General features: G+C 48.8%; 3 protein-coding genes across 3 annotated transcripts; 2 read left to right on the plus strand and 1 right to left on the minus strand.

Moving 5' to 3' along the window:
• Positions 1 to 1642: 1642 nt before the first annotated feature.
• On the minus strand, positions 1643 to 8459 carry LOC143211218 (uncharacterized). Its single transcript, XM_076428682.1, has 8 exons — positions 5542 to 8459; positions 5284 to 5479; positions 4636 to 5164; positions 3062 to 4452; positions 2757 to 3001; positions 2329 to 2637; positions 2002 to 2267; positions 1643 to 1887 (listed from the first exon to the last, which is right to left on the minus strand). Exons 7-8 carry the CDS (start codon positions 2122 to 2124, stop codon positions 1708 to 1710), a joined length of 303 nt encoding a protein of 100 aa, XP_076284797.1. The 5' UTR covers positions 2125 to 2267; positions 2329 to 2637; positions 2757 to 3001; positions 3062 to 4452; positions 4636 to 5164; positions 5284 to 5479; positions 5542 to 8459; the 3' UTR covers positions 1643 to 1707.
• LOC143211600 (uncharacterized) lies at positions 2708 to 5179 on the plus strand. Its single transcript, XM_076429424.1, has one exon. The coding sequence runs from the start codon at positions 2708 to 2710 to the stop codon at positions 5177 to 5179; it is 2472 nt and encodes an 823-aa protein (XP_076285539.1).
• On the plus strand, positions 7418 to 12341 carry LOC143211601 (uncharacterized). Its single transcript, XM_076429425.1, has 6 exons — positions 7418 to 7606; positions 8927 to 9156; positions 9308 to 10907; positions 10965 to 11436; positions 11665 to 11886; positions 12115 to 12341. Exons 1-6 carry the CDS (start codon positions 7418 to 7420, stop codon positions 12339 to 12341), a joined length of 2940 nt encoding a protein of 979 aa, XP_076285540.1.
• The last annotated feature ends 1644 nt before the right edge of the window (positions 12342 to 13985 follow it).

Consider the following 13985-nt stretch of genomic DNA (forward strand, 5'->3'; position numbering starts at 1 on the left):
GAGGCTCGCGCGGGCACGATCCCGTTCTCGTGATTCGCCGAATTCGCTCTCGATCCTTCTGGAAAGTTCTCGAACGCTAAACCGGAATCACCAACGCGTGACGAACTTCCAGAAGGATCGAGATAATAAAAAGGACGGAGACAACCGCCATCATGCACTCTTTGTCTTACTATCAAGCAGCTGATTTCTGTCAAATTTCCGTATATAGCGATCTTTATTTCAATCACTCTTTGTACCTTTTGTGACTTTTGTTAATTTGTTAATTAAAGTGATAATATACAAGTTAATTATTGTGAATCCAAACATTCACTCATTTTCACTCCTTTCTCACTTCCATTCAAATTCGTCCGTTACACATTTGCCCTCAATCATTCCTCAATTCATGTCACTTATCCTGTTAACCGTTTCCATAGCATTTTCCTGTTAAGCTCATTCAGATCTTAACATTTTTGGTCCTTCGAGCCAGATTTACAATAAAGTTCAGTTAAAACCAGTGGTGAAACAGCCCCTGTTCAAGTGAGAATCTTTCAGTGATCCTATCTCACATTCAAATGGATCTCACTCCAGCAGGGCTGCTTCTTGCCCAAAAGGACATCGCTGGGAAGATCGAAAGGTCGATGGAAAACTTCAAGAAGTCGGTGGCTCAGTCAAAGGTAACAGCAGGGCTTGTCCAGACCAGAATCACCCTGCTGGAAAAGTACTGGTCAGAATTCACAGCAAATCACCGTGTGATCATGTACAAGCAACCAGAAGTGTACAAAGACTCGGAATACGTTAAAAAGGGTACCGCTGACCTCGTTGAAGAAGCATACGTGGAACAAAGGAGTATGCTTCACGACTTAATGCTACTGCACAGTGGCGGCAGCAAAACCACGGCAAGTGCAGCATCTTCCCACGAGGAATCAAGTCAAGGATCGGCTCCACTTCCCAGACTGCATCTGCCCGAGTTTGACGGTGCATACGTTGAATGGCCTGCATTTAAAGACCTCTTCAAGTCAGCGGTGGGGCGTAACAAAACCCTGTCCGACGTAGACCGGCTGCAATATCTGAAGACCAGTCTCCGCGGAGAAGCAGCAGACCTCGTGAAAAATCTTCCGACCACCAGCGAGAATTACAACCGAGCCTGGAGCATTCTCGAAGAGCAGTACGAGAATATACGAATCCTCGTACGAGCCTGCCTCGACAAACTCTCCTCAATCCCCAAAATGAAGGAGAGTTCAGCCCGAGAGATCATTCACGTGCAGAAGGAGGTGGCTTCGGTCGTGAACACGCTGGAAGGACTGGGAAGACCTATCGAAAAGAAAGAAGATTGGTTTGTCTACTCTGTCGTCCGTTTATTCGATCAGGGAACAAAGGATAAATGGGAAGAAGCCCTAGCAGGCACCAGCGAGCCACCCACGTTTGCACAGCTAAAGGAGTTCCTGACCAAGCGACGTCACCAACTGGAGGCATCTATCAGTTCAGTTCCCGCGATGCCGTCTCAAGGATCCAGTCGCCATCAGCACAGGAACTTCGAAGCACGGCCGAGCCACGGTCACAAGAAGCCTAAGGAAGACTATCAATCAGTCAGAGCGAACCATGTGCAACAGGCGCAAAAACCAACCTGTGGGATGTGCAATAAGGAGCATTACCTAATGCAGTGCGCAGAATTCAAGGCACTTCCACCGGCGGAACGACGAGGGTACACGGAGAAGCACCGGCTCTGCATCAACTGCCTGGGGAAGCACTCCATTGCAAACTGCACCTCCACGAAAGGCTGCTCGTCTTGCGGAGAAAGGCACCACTCGCTGCTCCACGATGCCTTCCGAGACGAACCGAAACCATCAAGGACGGTCCACCACTCCCTGAACTGTCAGCACGTGGAGGGTAAGGTGCTCCTAGCCACTGCTTTAATTCAGGTTTCAGATCAGCACGGCAGACGGCAGGAGGTCAGGGCGCTCATCGACCAGGGCTCCGAAGTATCAATGGTGGGAGAAGGCCTGGCACAACGGCTTCAATTACCTCGCACAGCCACGTCGGTGGACATATTCGGAGTCGGAGGGCAGCAGCTAGCCAAAGCACGGGGAAGGTCGTCCTGGACATATGCAGCAGGCATGGCGACTCCTCAATCAAGGTTTCGGCCATTGTGCTACCAAAACTGACTGCATACACTAGGGGTTGCACCGTACCTCGTCGCTCGTGGAGTCACCTGCGGGGACTGCAACTGGCAGATCCGTGCACCGCAGTAACCAAGCCAATCGAGGTGCTGCTGGGAGCAGATGCGTATCCTGCGATAATAAGAGAAGGAATTAGAAAGGGCCAATCAAACGAGCCCGTCGGACAACGCACCGTATTTGGGTGGATTGTTACAGGAATGGCAGGAGCAACCACCGATCCCTCGCACGCTCAAGTGCACCAGACCGTAATTGGCGACTCCTTAAGCTCGCTGGTACGGAAGTTTTGGGAACAGGAGGAAATCGGGGACGCTCACTCGACGCTGACAGCGGAGGAGATAGAGTGCGAGAACCATTTCCAAACGACGCACTCTCGCACTCCTGAGGGTCGGTACATGGTGAGGCTCCCATTCCGTACGCCAAATCCAGCCACGTCAGGTTCCAGAACAGCAGCCTGGCATTCCCTCAGACGGATGGAGCAGCGCTTCAAAAAAGACGAACATTTCAAGTCTCTATAATGTTCCTTCGTCAAGGAATACGAAGAACTGGAGCATATGTCGCTGGTCAGCGAACCCGCAGCCCATGAACCAGCTCATTATTTACCTCATCATGGGGTTCTCAAGCCCAGCAGCACCACAACGAAGCTGAGGGTGGTGTTTAACGATTCATGGTCCGAACCAGATCAACCGTCCCTCAACGACTACCTTCACCCTGGACCGAATCTCCTGCCACTTCTTGCCGACGTTCTGCTGCGATGGCGCAAGCACATATTTGTGGTGACTGCCGATGTAACCAAGATGTATCGGCAAATCTTGGTACACCCGGAGGATCGAACACACCAAAGGATCCTGTGGAGAGAGACCGAGTCACAGCACGTGAGTGATTTTCAACTGAACACTGTCACTTACGGGTTGTCTTGTGCCCCTTTCCTTGCAGTCAGAACGTTGCACCAGCTGGCGGAGGATGAAGGCAGTCGATATCCACTGGGAGCTCAGGCACTCCGACGCGACTCCTACGTCGATGATATTCTGACGGGAGCCGACACCATTCCAGCCTTGAGAGATGCAGCGAACCAACTTCACCAGCTGTGCAAGGCGGGCGGCTTCCCGCTGCAGAAGTGGGCATCAAACGTGGCTGATCTGCATGACGTCACTCCACAGTCACCGCAGGACACAGCCACTCAGCCCCAACCACCTCAAGCAACGAAGACCTGGACAGATTCACTGCATGCTACGCTGGGTCTCCAATGGTCACCGCAGGAAGACAGCTTTCACTTTTCCAATGTCAGTGGGCTGTCACAACCCTCAACCAAGCGAGGCGTGGTCTCAGGAGCTGCACAGCTGTTCGACCCGCTCGGGTGGCTCACTCCGACCATAGTCCGGGCCAAAATAATCATTCAGGCGACTTGGTTATTGACACTCGGCTGGGACGATCCACTTCCTCCAACGTTGGCCAAGGAATGGGCAGAATACTGTGCGGAACTCAAGCAGATCGAACAAGTGAGGGTGCCTCGACCACTGTTCACCAGCACACGCCACGACTTAAAAGAGTTCCACGGTTTCGCCGATGCATCGGAGCGTGCGTATGGAGCCGTCATCTACCTGCGCACACGCGACTCTGATGGCAGATGGAACGTGTCCCTAGTCACGGCGAAGAGCAAGGTGGCTCCGCTCCAACAAGTGTCATTGCCTCGCCTTGAACTATGCGCAGCGCACCTCCTCGCTCGCCTAACACTGCACACTGTCACGGCACTGGAGCTCAATGGCACTCCAATTCACTTGTGGTCCGACTCTACGGTGGCTTTAGGGTGGATTCAGGCGCATCCCTCCAGGTGGAAAACCTACGTGGCCAACCGGGTGGCGGACATCCAGCGAAGGGTGCCGGAGGCACAGTGGCACCACATTGCAGGAGTTGACAACCCTGCAGACTGTGCCTCCCGAGGACTTGCACCGGCGCAGCTTCTTCACTGGAGCCTCTGGTGGAATGGGCCGGAGTTTCTCCGATGCGACAATGGGTTCGCGCCTCCAGAACCGGCCGACTTGGAACGAATGCCAGAGTCCAGGGGTCCCATCGTCGCTGCAGCCACCAAGGGGGAGAAGGACTGCGAGGACAACGAACTTCTGCTTCGGTTCTCTTCCTACACCAGGCTGCTACGGGTGACCGCCTGGTGCCGCAGATGGCTCCGGAGACGCAACGTTGCGCCAACTACCTCCCTAGCAGACACTCAACCGCCAGTCCTCAGTGTTGACGAGGTCGTAGAGGCAGAGAGAGGATTAATCCGTCTGGCGCAGCAATCCACCTACACAGCAGAGAAAGCAGCGTTGGAAAAGGGTCAGAACGTGTCCAACAAGAGCAGCCTAGCATCGCTGCTCCCGATGATAGACGACAACGGACTCATGCGAGTGGGAGGCAGATTGAGGAATGCACTCCTCAACCCTGATGAAGCCCATCCGATCATCCTGCCTCCAAAATCCCGACTCACCCTTCTAATTATTTCTCGTGCCCACAGAGATAACTTGCATGGAGGTGTCCACGCCACCTTGGGAGCAGTCCGACAGCAGTTCTGGGTACCGAAGGGACGAGCCGTCGTCAAAGCCACCATCAACAAGTGCGTGACTTGCACTCGATGGCGGGCGGACCCACTCAACCAACTAATGGGACAGCTACCAGCGCACCGTGTCACACCAGCCCGCCCCTTCCATTCCACCGGGGTTGACTACGCTGGTCCAATTTGGTTGCGGACCACGGCAGGACGAGGACACAAGGCGTACAAGGGCTATCTTGCAGTCTTCGTCTGCACGGTGACCAAGGCAGTCCACCTGGAGGTCGTCTCAAATTATTCCTCCGAGGCGTTCCTGGCTGCATTCCGGAGGTTCGTATCCCGCCGAGGCATCTGTGCTCATGTTCACAGTGACTGCGGAACCACTTTCACGGGATCCGACGGAGAGCTGCGCAGACTCTTCACCGCCAGCAGCCAGGAGAACCGCAGCATCAGGAGTCAACTGCGAGACCTGAAAACGCAGTGACACTTCAATCCACCTGGTGCCCCCCATTTCGGTGGACTGTGGGAAGCTGCAGTCAAGTCCACCAAGCATTACCTGCGAAGGACCATCGGGGAAACACGCCTCACCTTCGAGGAAATGACGACGCTGCTCACTCAGGCGGAGGCCTGCCTTAATTCGAGGCCACTCGCTGCTCTCTCCGACGACCCCGCAGACCTGACCGCACTGACACCCGGACACTTTCTCATCGGCTCGGCGCTGAACTCTCTGCCGGAGCCATCCCTGGTCGACACAGCAACCAACCGGCTCTCTCGTTGGCAATTGCTAACAAAAATGCGAGATGAATTCTGGGCAAGATGGCAGAGAGAGTACCTCCAAGGACTTACCACGCGTCCACGATGGCGTCAGGTGAAGGAAGATTTAGCAGCCGGGCGTCTCTGCATCATCGTAGGAGAAAACGCACCTCCTTCCCAGTGGCCACTCGCGCGCGTTAAGGAGGTGCACCCCGGTCGCGACGGCAAAGTTCGCGTCGCGAAATTAATCACCGCGTCAGGTGAATTGCTACGGCCCGTGCATAAACTCATAGTTCTTCCGATCGACGAAAACGCTCAATGAACGCGTCAATACCGTCACTGCGCATACACACTGCGCAGCTTACAACTGCGTAGTACGCGACGCGATGCATCGATGCGCCGGCGCATTCATTCAGCTTGACGTGACACCGTTCATAACCTCACTACGCGTTCTCGAACACAACTTTCAATTATGACACACTGTTAACTGCACTCAGGTTCACGATTTCCACTTGTTTCGCAATCCGTTGAGCAATTTAAATTATCCGATATATTGTATGCGGACGCGAGACATTTCGACCAGTCGAGGCGGGCGGAATGTTTGAGACTGGCGCGCTCGAGCGCCATATTGCCAAAGGGGCCACCGCGTGGCTCTGCCGCTGTACCGCCAAACAGCCATCAATGTCCACCTGTCGTCGAGGCTCGCGCGGGCACGATCCCGTTCTCGTGATTCGCCGAATTCGCTCTCGATCCTTCTGGAAAATTCTCGAACGCTAAACCGGAATCACCAACGCGTGACGAACTTCCAGAAGGATCGAGATAATAAAAAGGACGGAGACAACCGCCATCATGCACTCTTTGTCTTACTATCAAGCAGCTGACTTCTGTCAAATTTCCGTATATAGCGATCTTTATTTCAATCACTCTTTGTACCTTTTGTGACTTTTGTTAATTTGTTAATTAAAGTGATAATATACAAGTTAATTATTGTGAATCCAAACATTCACTCATTTTCACTCCTTTCTCACTTCCATTCAAATTCGTCCGTTACACATTTGCCCTCAATCATTCCTCAATTCATGTCACTTATCCTGTTAACCGTTTCCATAGCATTTTCCTGTTAAGCTCATTGAGATCTTAACAATAGTGAAGAAACTTACAACTTCTTCGCTAAAATAAATGAACTGGTAAAAGCCGAGAGTGTTTCAAATTCTTCGCGCAAACATATGGTCCTTCGAGCCGGATCGGACGCTCGAATAGTGTTCGAAGTGCAAACGAAAAGGGAGTCTACAGTGCGGTTTTCTATGCAATCTATAACATCAATTAAGTTATAGAATTCATCGTCTTTCTGTGGCGAATGAAAGCAATAAAGTGCGTTAGTTAACTTATTCTATAACACGCAGCAAGTTGTAGAATACATTTTGTGGCGAATGTTATAAGCAAGTTCGTTACGTGAAACCGACAGTTTCAAAGTCAAGGACTTCAAAACAAACAAGGACGTTCTGGCTTGTTGCTGTGTGCTCTTACGCGTGCTCTCTGTGTTCTATTCTGTTTCAAAATTAACAGTTGAATTTATTCAAACCTTGTAATTCTTTACAAGCAACATGAACTCTCTCCATAAAGAAGCGGAAGTGCATTCGCGCTTGATTAATAACACTCTCTCCAATTTCCACAAAATGGGGAAAGTGAACCAAAGCTACCAGGCAATAAACAATAGAATTGTCCTGCTGAAAGAGTATTGGGAGAAATTTGGGGCTACCAATATTCGAATCGAAACGACGGCCACCGACCAGGAGAGGACGACGCTTCCGTATTTCAAAGATGACGTCTACGGCAAAACGGAGTCTGCCTACCTCACGGCACTGGACTTTCTGACATCTGCTTTGGCTACGCTGTCCGAATTGCCGCCCTCGGTCGACGACGACGCGACGATACAACGTCGGGGAAAGATCAAGACGAAGCTGCACCGATGAAGCCACCAAAAGTTGAGTTACCAAAATTCTCTGGTGATTATACCGAGTGGGAAGGCTTTCATGATTTATTCATAGCTTTAGTCGAGAAAAATAAGTCGTTAAGCGACGTTCAAAAATTATATTATTTGAAAACTAGTTTGGAGGGCGAAGCTGCGTTCGTTCTAAAAAACATTGCCACGTCCAAGGCAAATTATAAACCCGCTTGGGAAAAATTAAAAAACCGCTTTACTTGTAACAGACCTACATAACGTAGGCCTGTTACGAGCAAACCCCTGTCACACCTCCACCGGTTATACATAACGACGCGAATCTAGTAACGTACCACCGGCCTCCTGTCACAACAACAACACCGCCTGTACCGCACGTACCCCGCACCCAGGCCCGTATTCCAACGGGAATCCAAATCAAATTGCCAAAATACTGTGCGGAAGAAGGTATACGTCACCATCAAAATACCGCACCGCACCACCATCCCTTACCACCAAACCATTCCTATAAAAGCCGTCGCGAACAGACTAGAATCACCTGAGTCTACCAGTAGCCATCCGGGAATCACCTCGTGCGATATTCCAGTGCTCTGAGTATTCTACCTGTAACCGTTGTCCACGTCTCCGCCGTTATCGGCATCCTGATTCCGCTGGTACGAGCCGTGCTCTACCTCGAACAACCGGTGCGTCACCGGTCTCTTTCGCTAGGCGCGTCGCCGCCGAGAGTCGACGAACAAGAAGTGGTGTGTCACCCCTTCGGCTTCGCCGAAGAAACCCTGTTGTCCTGTCCGTCCGCTGGTGCGAGCCGTGCTCCACCTCGAACACCCGGTGCGTCACCGGTCACTTTCGCTAGGCGCGTCGCCTCCGAGAGCCGACGAACATGGAGTGGTGCGTCACCCTTTGACTTCGTCGGAGAACCACCTGTCCAGTTATCCTGTCGCTCCGCTGGTGCGAGTTGTACTCCACCTCGAACATACCCGGTGCGTCACCGGTACATTTCGTGAGACGCGTCGTCCACGAAATCGGCCGAACTAGAAGTGGTGCGTCACCCCTCGACGTCGCCTAAGAACCGCCTAGAAAGTCACCCTCGTGAGGCGAGTCGCCCACGAGGCCAGTCGAGCCAGACAAGGTGCGTCACCTTGACCGAACTCCCTGAACGACTGTCCGGAGGAACTTCGATGACCCGTGCGTCACGGACATCGAAGGACCACGACAACCCGGCCTAGGTAGGGAGATCACGACGACAGTCGTGATCTAACTCTACTCCTGTCCATCCTGCCTGCGTCCTACGCCACTTACAGGTTCAGGTAGCACTCTCACGGTCACACGTTCTAAATTCACGGGCACCGTAGCATTACCATCGCGCACTGTATCCTGAGGTACCGTATCCTGAGGCACCGTAGCTTACGCGTCCGAAAGGCAGCGAGTATAATTTATTTGCCCGCAAACCGACTCGCCTAAGTTATTTCACCCGTACCGATTCCGTTCCTCGCGCCGTTTATTCCTTTCGTCGTTTAGGACCCTGGATCGGCGAGCCGTTCAGCACCAAGGAGCACGGACGCGAGGAAACCGAACGACGACGAAACACACCTGTTTCATACTAATGAACGTTCTCTTGTAAAGGCTCATTTAAAGATGTTATTTGATTCTCCGCCTATCGGAGTCAACGTATTAACTGATTTAAAGAGTTTACGTGATAGATCTAATGCTGCGCTCCTTGCGTTAAAGAATTTAGGTCGTAAAGTCAAGTATTGGGATGATATTCTAGTATTCCATTTTCTAAAAAAGTTAGACAAACAGTCAAAACAAGAGTGGGAATTCCGTTTGGGAGAAGAGCTTCAGTTTCCGTCCTTCGCGTCATGCCCCGATAGAATTGATTATCGGTGCCGACTATTATAGTTCGATCTTATTAACCGGTGTTCGTAAAGGCGAACAAGGCGCTCTAATAGCGCAAAACACTATTTTTGGATGGGTGTTGACTGGTCCCATTCAACCTAGCAATGAACATGTAACTCATCTGCACGCTCTGCATGCTGAGGTTCACAACGAAATTAATGAAATGTTGCATAAGTTTTGGGAAGTGGAAGCTACTCCACAAATAAATTTCCTTTCAGAGGAAGATAAAAAATGCGAAGAACATTTCGTAAAACCCCATTCACGCGAATCGGATGGTAAATACGTCGTATGGTTACCTATTAACACCGAGTCGCCTATCGACATCGGATTTACACGTAACGTCGCTGTAAAATCCTTTTACAATTTAGAAAAACGGCTGAAAAATAATCCTGTACAAGCCTCTTCTTATCACGGATTCTTGCAAGAATACTTGGATCTTAATCACATGAGAGAAGAATCGGCAATTGATTCTCAGTCAACTCAAAATGTCTTCTTATCTCATCATCCTGTCATTCGTCATGACAGCAACAGGACGCGATTGCGCGTTGTGTTCAATGCTTCAATGCGAACTACCAACGGTTCTACATTAAACGACTTTCTTTTTGTCGGTCCAAAATTACAAGCCGACATTGTCGCGATCATATTAAAGTGGAGAAAGTCTCGTTTTGTATTCGCTGCCGACATAGCTAAAATGTTCCGGCAAATTTGGGTGGATCCTCGTGATACCCACTTTCAACTTATAGTGTGGCGCTCTGATCCTAATCATTCTCTTAAAAATTACGCATTACGTACAGTAACTTATGGAACCGCTTCTGCTCCGTATCTCGCGAATCGAGTAATCAAACAGCTCGCAATAGACGAAGGAACGAATTTCCCCCTGGCAACTCCAATTCTAAACGAACAAATCTACGTCGATGACGTGCTCTTTGGCGCCCATGATCGGATGCTAGCTTTACAATTACGTCACCAAGTGACCGAACTTCTTAGTCGTGGCGGTTTTCATTTAAGAAAATTTTCAAGCAATTGTCCTCGTCTCCTCGCAGACATTTCTGATCAAGAGCATGAATTAGCTTCTAGTCGACCTTTTCAGGAAATAGAAGGCGTGAAAATGCTAGGTTTATTCTGGGTGCCTTCCAAAGATGAATTTCAGTTCAAATTTAAATTTCACTTTCACTCTGATCAAACCGACACGAAGCGAACTGTCTTGTCGACTATCGCTCGAATGTTCGATCCACTTGGATGGATTTCTCCTGTAGTTATCACTGCTAAGATCTTTATGCAAAAATTATGGAGTGCCAAACTCAATTGGGACGATCCGTTGCCTGTCGATTTACAACAACCGTGGAATGTTTATTCGGCAGAGTTAAAAGAATTGCCACTTATGACCATCCCGCGATGGATCGGGTTAGGAACTTCGACATTAAATTACGAAATTCATGGGTTCGCTGATGCTTCTCAGCATGCATATGCAGCAGTAATCTTTTTACGCGTAGTCACCATTCCGGATCAAACAAGTCTGCATTTACTGATCGCACAGACTAAAGTTGCGCCATTAAAACCGCTGACGATCCCACGACTGGAGCTGTTAGCTGCCGTTATAATGGTTCGACTCATTGAATACGTTCAAGTAACTTTAAAATTTACAAACTGTCCAGTTTAGTGCTGGACGGATTCCGCGGTGGCATTAGCATGGATTCACAAGCATCCGAGCCAGTTAAAGACGTTTACCGCGCATAGAGTCGCAGAAATACAAAGTCGCGTGCCGAATGCTATTTGGCGACATGTACCTCCAGAATTCAACCCCGCGGACTGTGCTTCACGTGGTCTAACTGTATCTCAATTATCGACTCACCAACTCTGGTGGTGTGGTCCTTCTTGGCTAATGAAACCTCCTAATGAGTGGCCGAATTTAATGCCTACTCCTCCCAATGAGGTCAAAGAAGAAATAAAGATCTCAGTTAAAGCGTTGCATGCTCAAGCTCACGTTGAATGGGATCTGCCTACACGAGTCTCTTCTTGGTTAAAATTGTTACGCGTTACCGCTTACATATTTCGCTTTGTATCGCGATGTCAAGCAAAGGATACGGTATTTCTAGACTACGTCATAAATGCAAAAGAAATTAACGAAGCCCGTAAATTTTGGATTAAGTACGTTCAGTCCCTTCACTTCCAGGAGGAAATTAAGGTCTTGACAAAATGTAAATCGTTGCCTAAATCTAGTCCTTTACTACGACTTAACCCGTTTTTAGACACAGATGCTATTGTTCGCGTTGGCGGGCGGCTCCGCCACTCTGAACTGTCACATTCTCAACGTTTTCCGATCGTTTTACCGAATCATCGAATATCTGAATTGACTATAGCCGATTGTCACCAGAACATACTACATGGCGGTACTCAGTTGACCTTGAGCATCGTGCGTCAAGTATTTTGGATCATTAACTCGCGACGAATTGTACGTCGTTTAATTCATAAATGCGTTAAGTGCGTGAGAGCTCGTGCTACCACTGCACAACAACAGATGGGTGACCTACCCAAGGTTAGAGTCACGCCTTCGCGTCCGTTTTCTCATACACAGTTGAATTGTAAAATTGCGATTAAATTATATATATAAGTAATCTTTACTCCTCTCTCTTTTCTTCGCGGTACATGATACCGCGAGGCGGGCGGTATGTTTCGTATTCAGGTTACTGTCAATTAGTACTAGACGCTCCATCTAGGAGAAGTCTAATTACCTATGTTTGTTACAAGTTCGGCCGTCTCGATTATAGCGCTCCATCATTCGTAAATGATCACTACGCCGAAAATTTCAGTATCGCCTAATGCGTCTAAGAGAATACAAGTATCGCCTAATGCGTCTAAGAGAATACAAATATCGCCTAATGCGTCTAAGAGAATACAAGTATCGCCTAATGCGTCTAAGAGAATACAAGTATCGCCTAATGCGTCTAAGAGAATACAAGTATCGCCTAATGCGTCTAAGAGAATACAAGTTTCGCCTAATGCGTCAAACAAAACACACGCGTTCAGTCTTGCCTAATGCGACTACGAGAGCACAAGTGTCGTCTAATACGAAGAGAGCACCACGTGTAATACACCGTCTGTACAAACTTGATGTTTGCAAAGTATAATAGTGAAGAAACTTACAACTTCTTCGCTAAAATAAATGAACTGGTAAAAGCCGAGAGTGTTTCAAATTCTTCGCGCAAACATTCGATGTTTTAAATATCTTTTTCCTTTGAAATAAAGCTCATCGAAATCGGCGAGGAGATAGTATGTACATCGATCGATTTACAATTACAAATTTTTACAATAATATCGTAAACTAAAGCCGACCGACAAAAACCGTAAAGGGAAATGTTGTTCAGAATCATGGTATTGACAACATATCCAAAGCTTATCGAAATTGGCGAGGATTCACATCATCGAGAAACTTTTGTTCGTTGCGACATCGCGGCGTGCCACCGACACTCGGCTGCCGGCGCGCCGGGCTGCACGCGTCTAGCTCGCGCTCTGATTGGTCCGTGTTTTTCGTTAATAACTCGTTAACGAAGCCGCGGACGACATTTTTTCAAAGGAAAATGTCGCTTGAAATGACCTCAGGAACCTCCCATTTTCGGCTCCGGACCTAATTTTGAGACACCCTGTATATACTAATACGTCCTGGACTAAACTGGACCAGCATTTTTGGCAAGAAAAGTTGCAGCATATCTTAGTGACGACACGATGACCTAAAACAATTTTTCAAGAATTAATGTACGTAATTATTATATTATGTATATAAATATAGTTGGATATAACAATATAATTATTTTAAAATATATTACAAATACACACAGGAGGAGGAAAGGAAGGTGGCGCATTGTATAGCACGTGTGTTATCATCGCTGTGATTTTGGTGAAATTTGGCGGTAATTACATTTGACTAGATAGTGAAAGTTGCTCAGTGTGTCGCGGACAAGTGTAGCAAAGAATTGATGAAGGGAATTTCAAGAAATCGTGATATTTCGGAAGTTATCTCGGCAGAAACTGCAGACACGTGCGTGGCGGCGTGTTGCACTGTCAACCCGCCTTCATCGGCTTATAGCCTAAATGAGGCGCTTTTCTGCGACCTGAAAATACTAGAACAGGTTAATAAAAAGGGAGAGAAGGGAGAGGAACTAAGAATAGGAATATATTAAGAAAATATATTGAGGGAATCTAGAGTGAGAGAGAAACAGGTCAGGAAAGATAACCTCAAAGTTGACGAACAGGATATAGTGCGCAGGCGCGAGGCAGAGAGAGTGAGAGAAAGGACAGAGAGAGAGAGAGAGAGAGAGCAGCGGAGGATATGGACGGGCTCGTAGAACTCGACGAGAAGGGGAAAGAGATGATAGAGGAGGAAGACGCCGGAACAGTAGAAGAGTGGGGAACACCGGCAAACTCACCAGGAGGAAAAAGAAGGGGAAGACCGCCGAAGGCACTCGGATGGAGTACAGAGAGATCGGCTTCATATGGAACGCTCGAGTTATGGAAGAGAAAGAGACAGGGGGACGAAGAAGAGAAAGGAGGTAAAGGAGAGACAGATGAAGAGGTTAGAGCATTTAAAAAGAGTTTGGCAACGCAGAGATCACCGGAGGAAAGGAAAACCTCAAATGAAAAGGAAAAAGGAAGTGGACGGGATAGGGACGGGAGAACAAGCAGG

The sequence above is a fragment of the Lasioglossum baleicum genome, chromosome 8, assembly GCF_051020765.1.
Source record: "Lasioglossum baleicum chromosome 8, iyLasBale1, whole genome shotgun sequence".
In the NCBI taxonomy this organism is placed as follows: Eukaryota; Metazoa; Arthropoda; class Insecta; order Hymenoptera; family Halictidae; genus Lasioglossum; species Lasioglossum baleicum.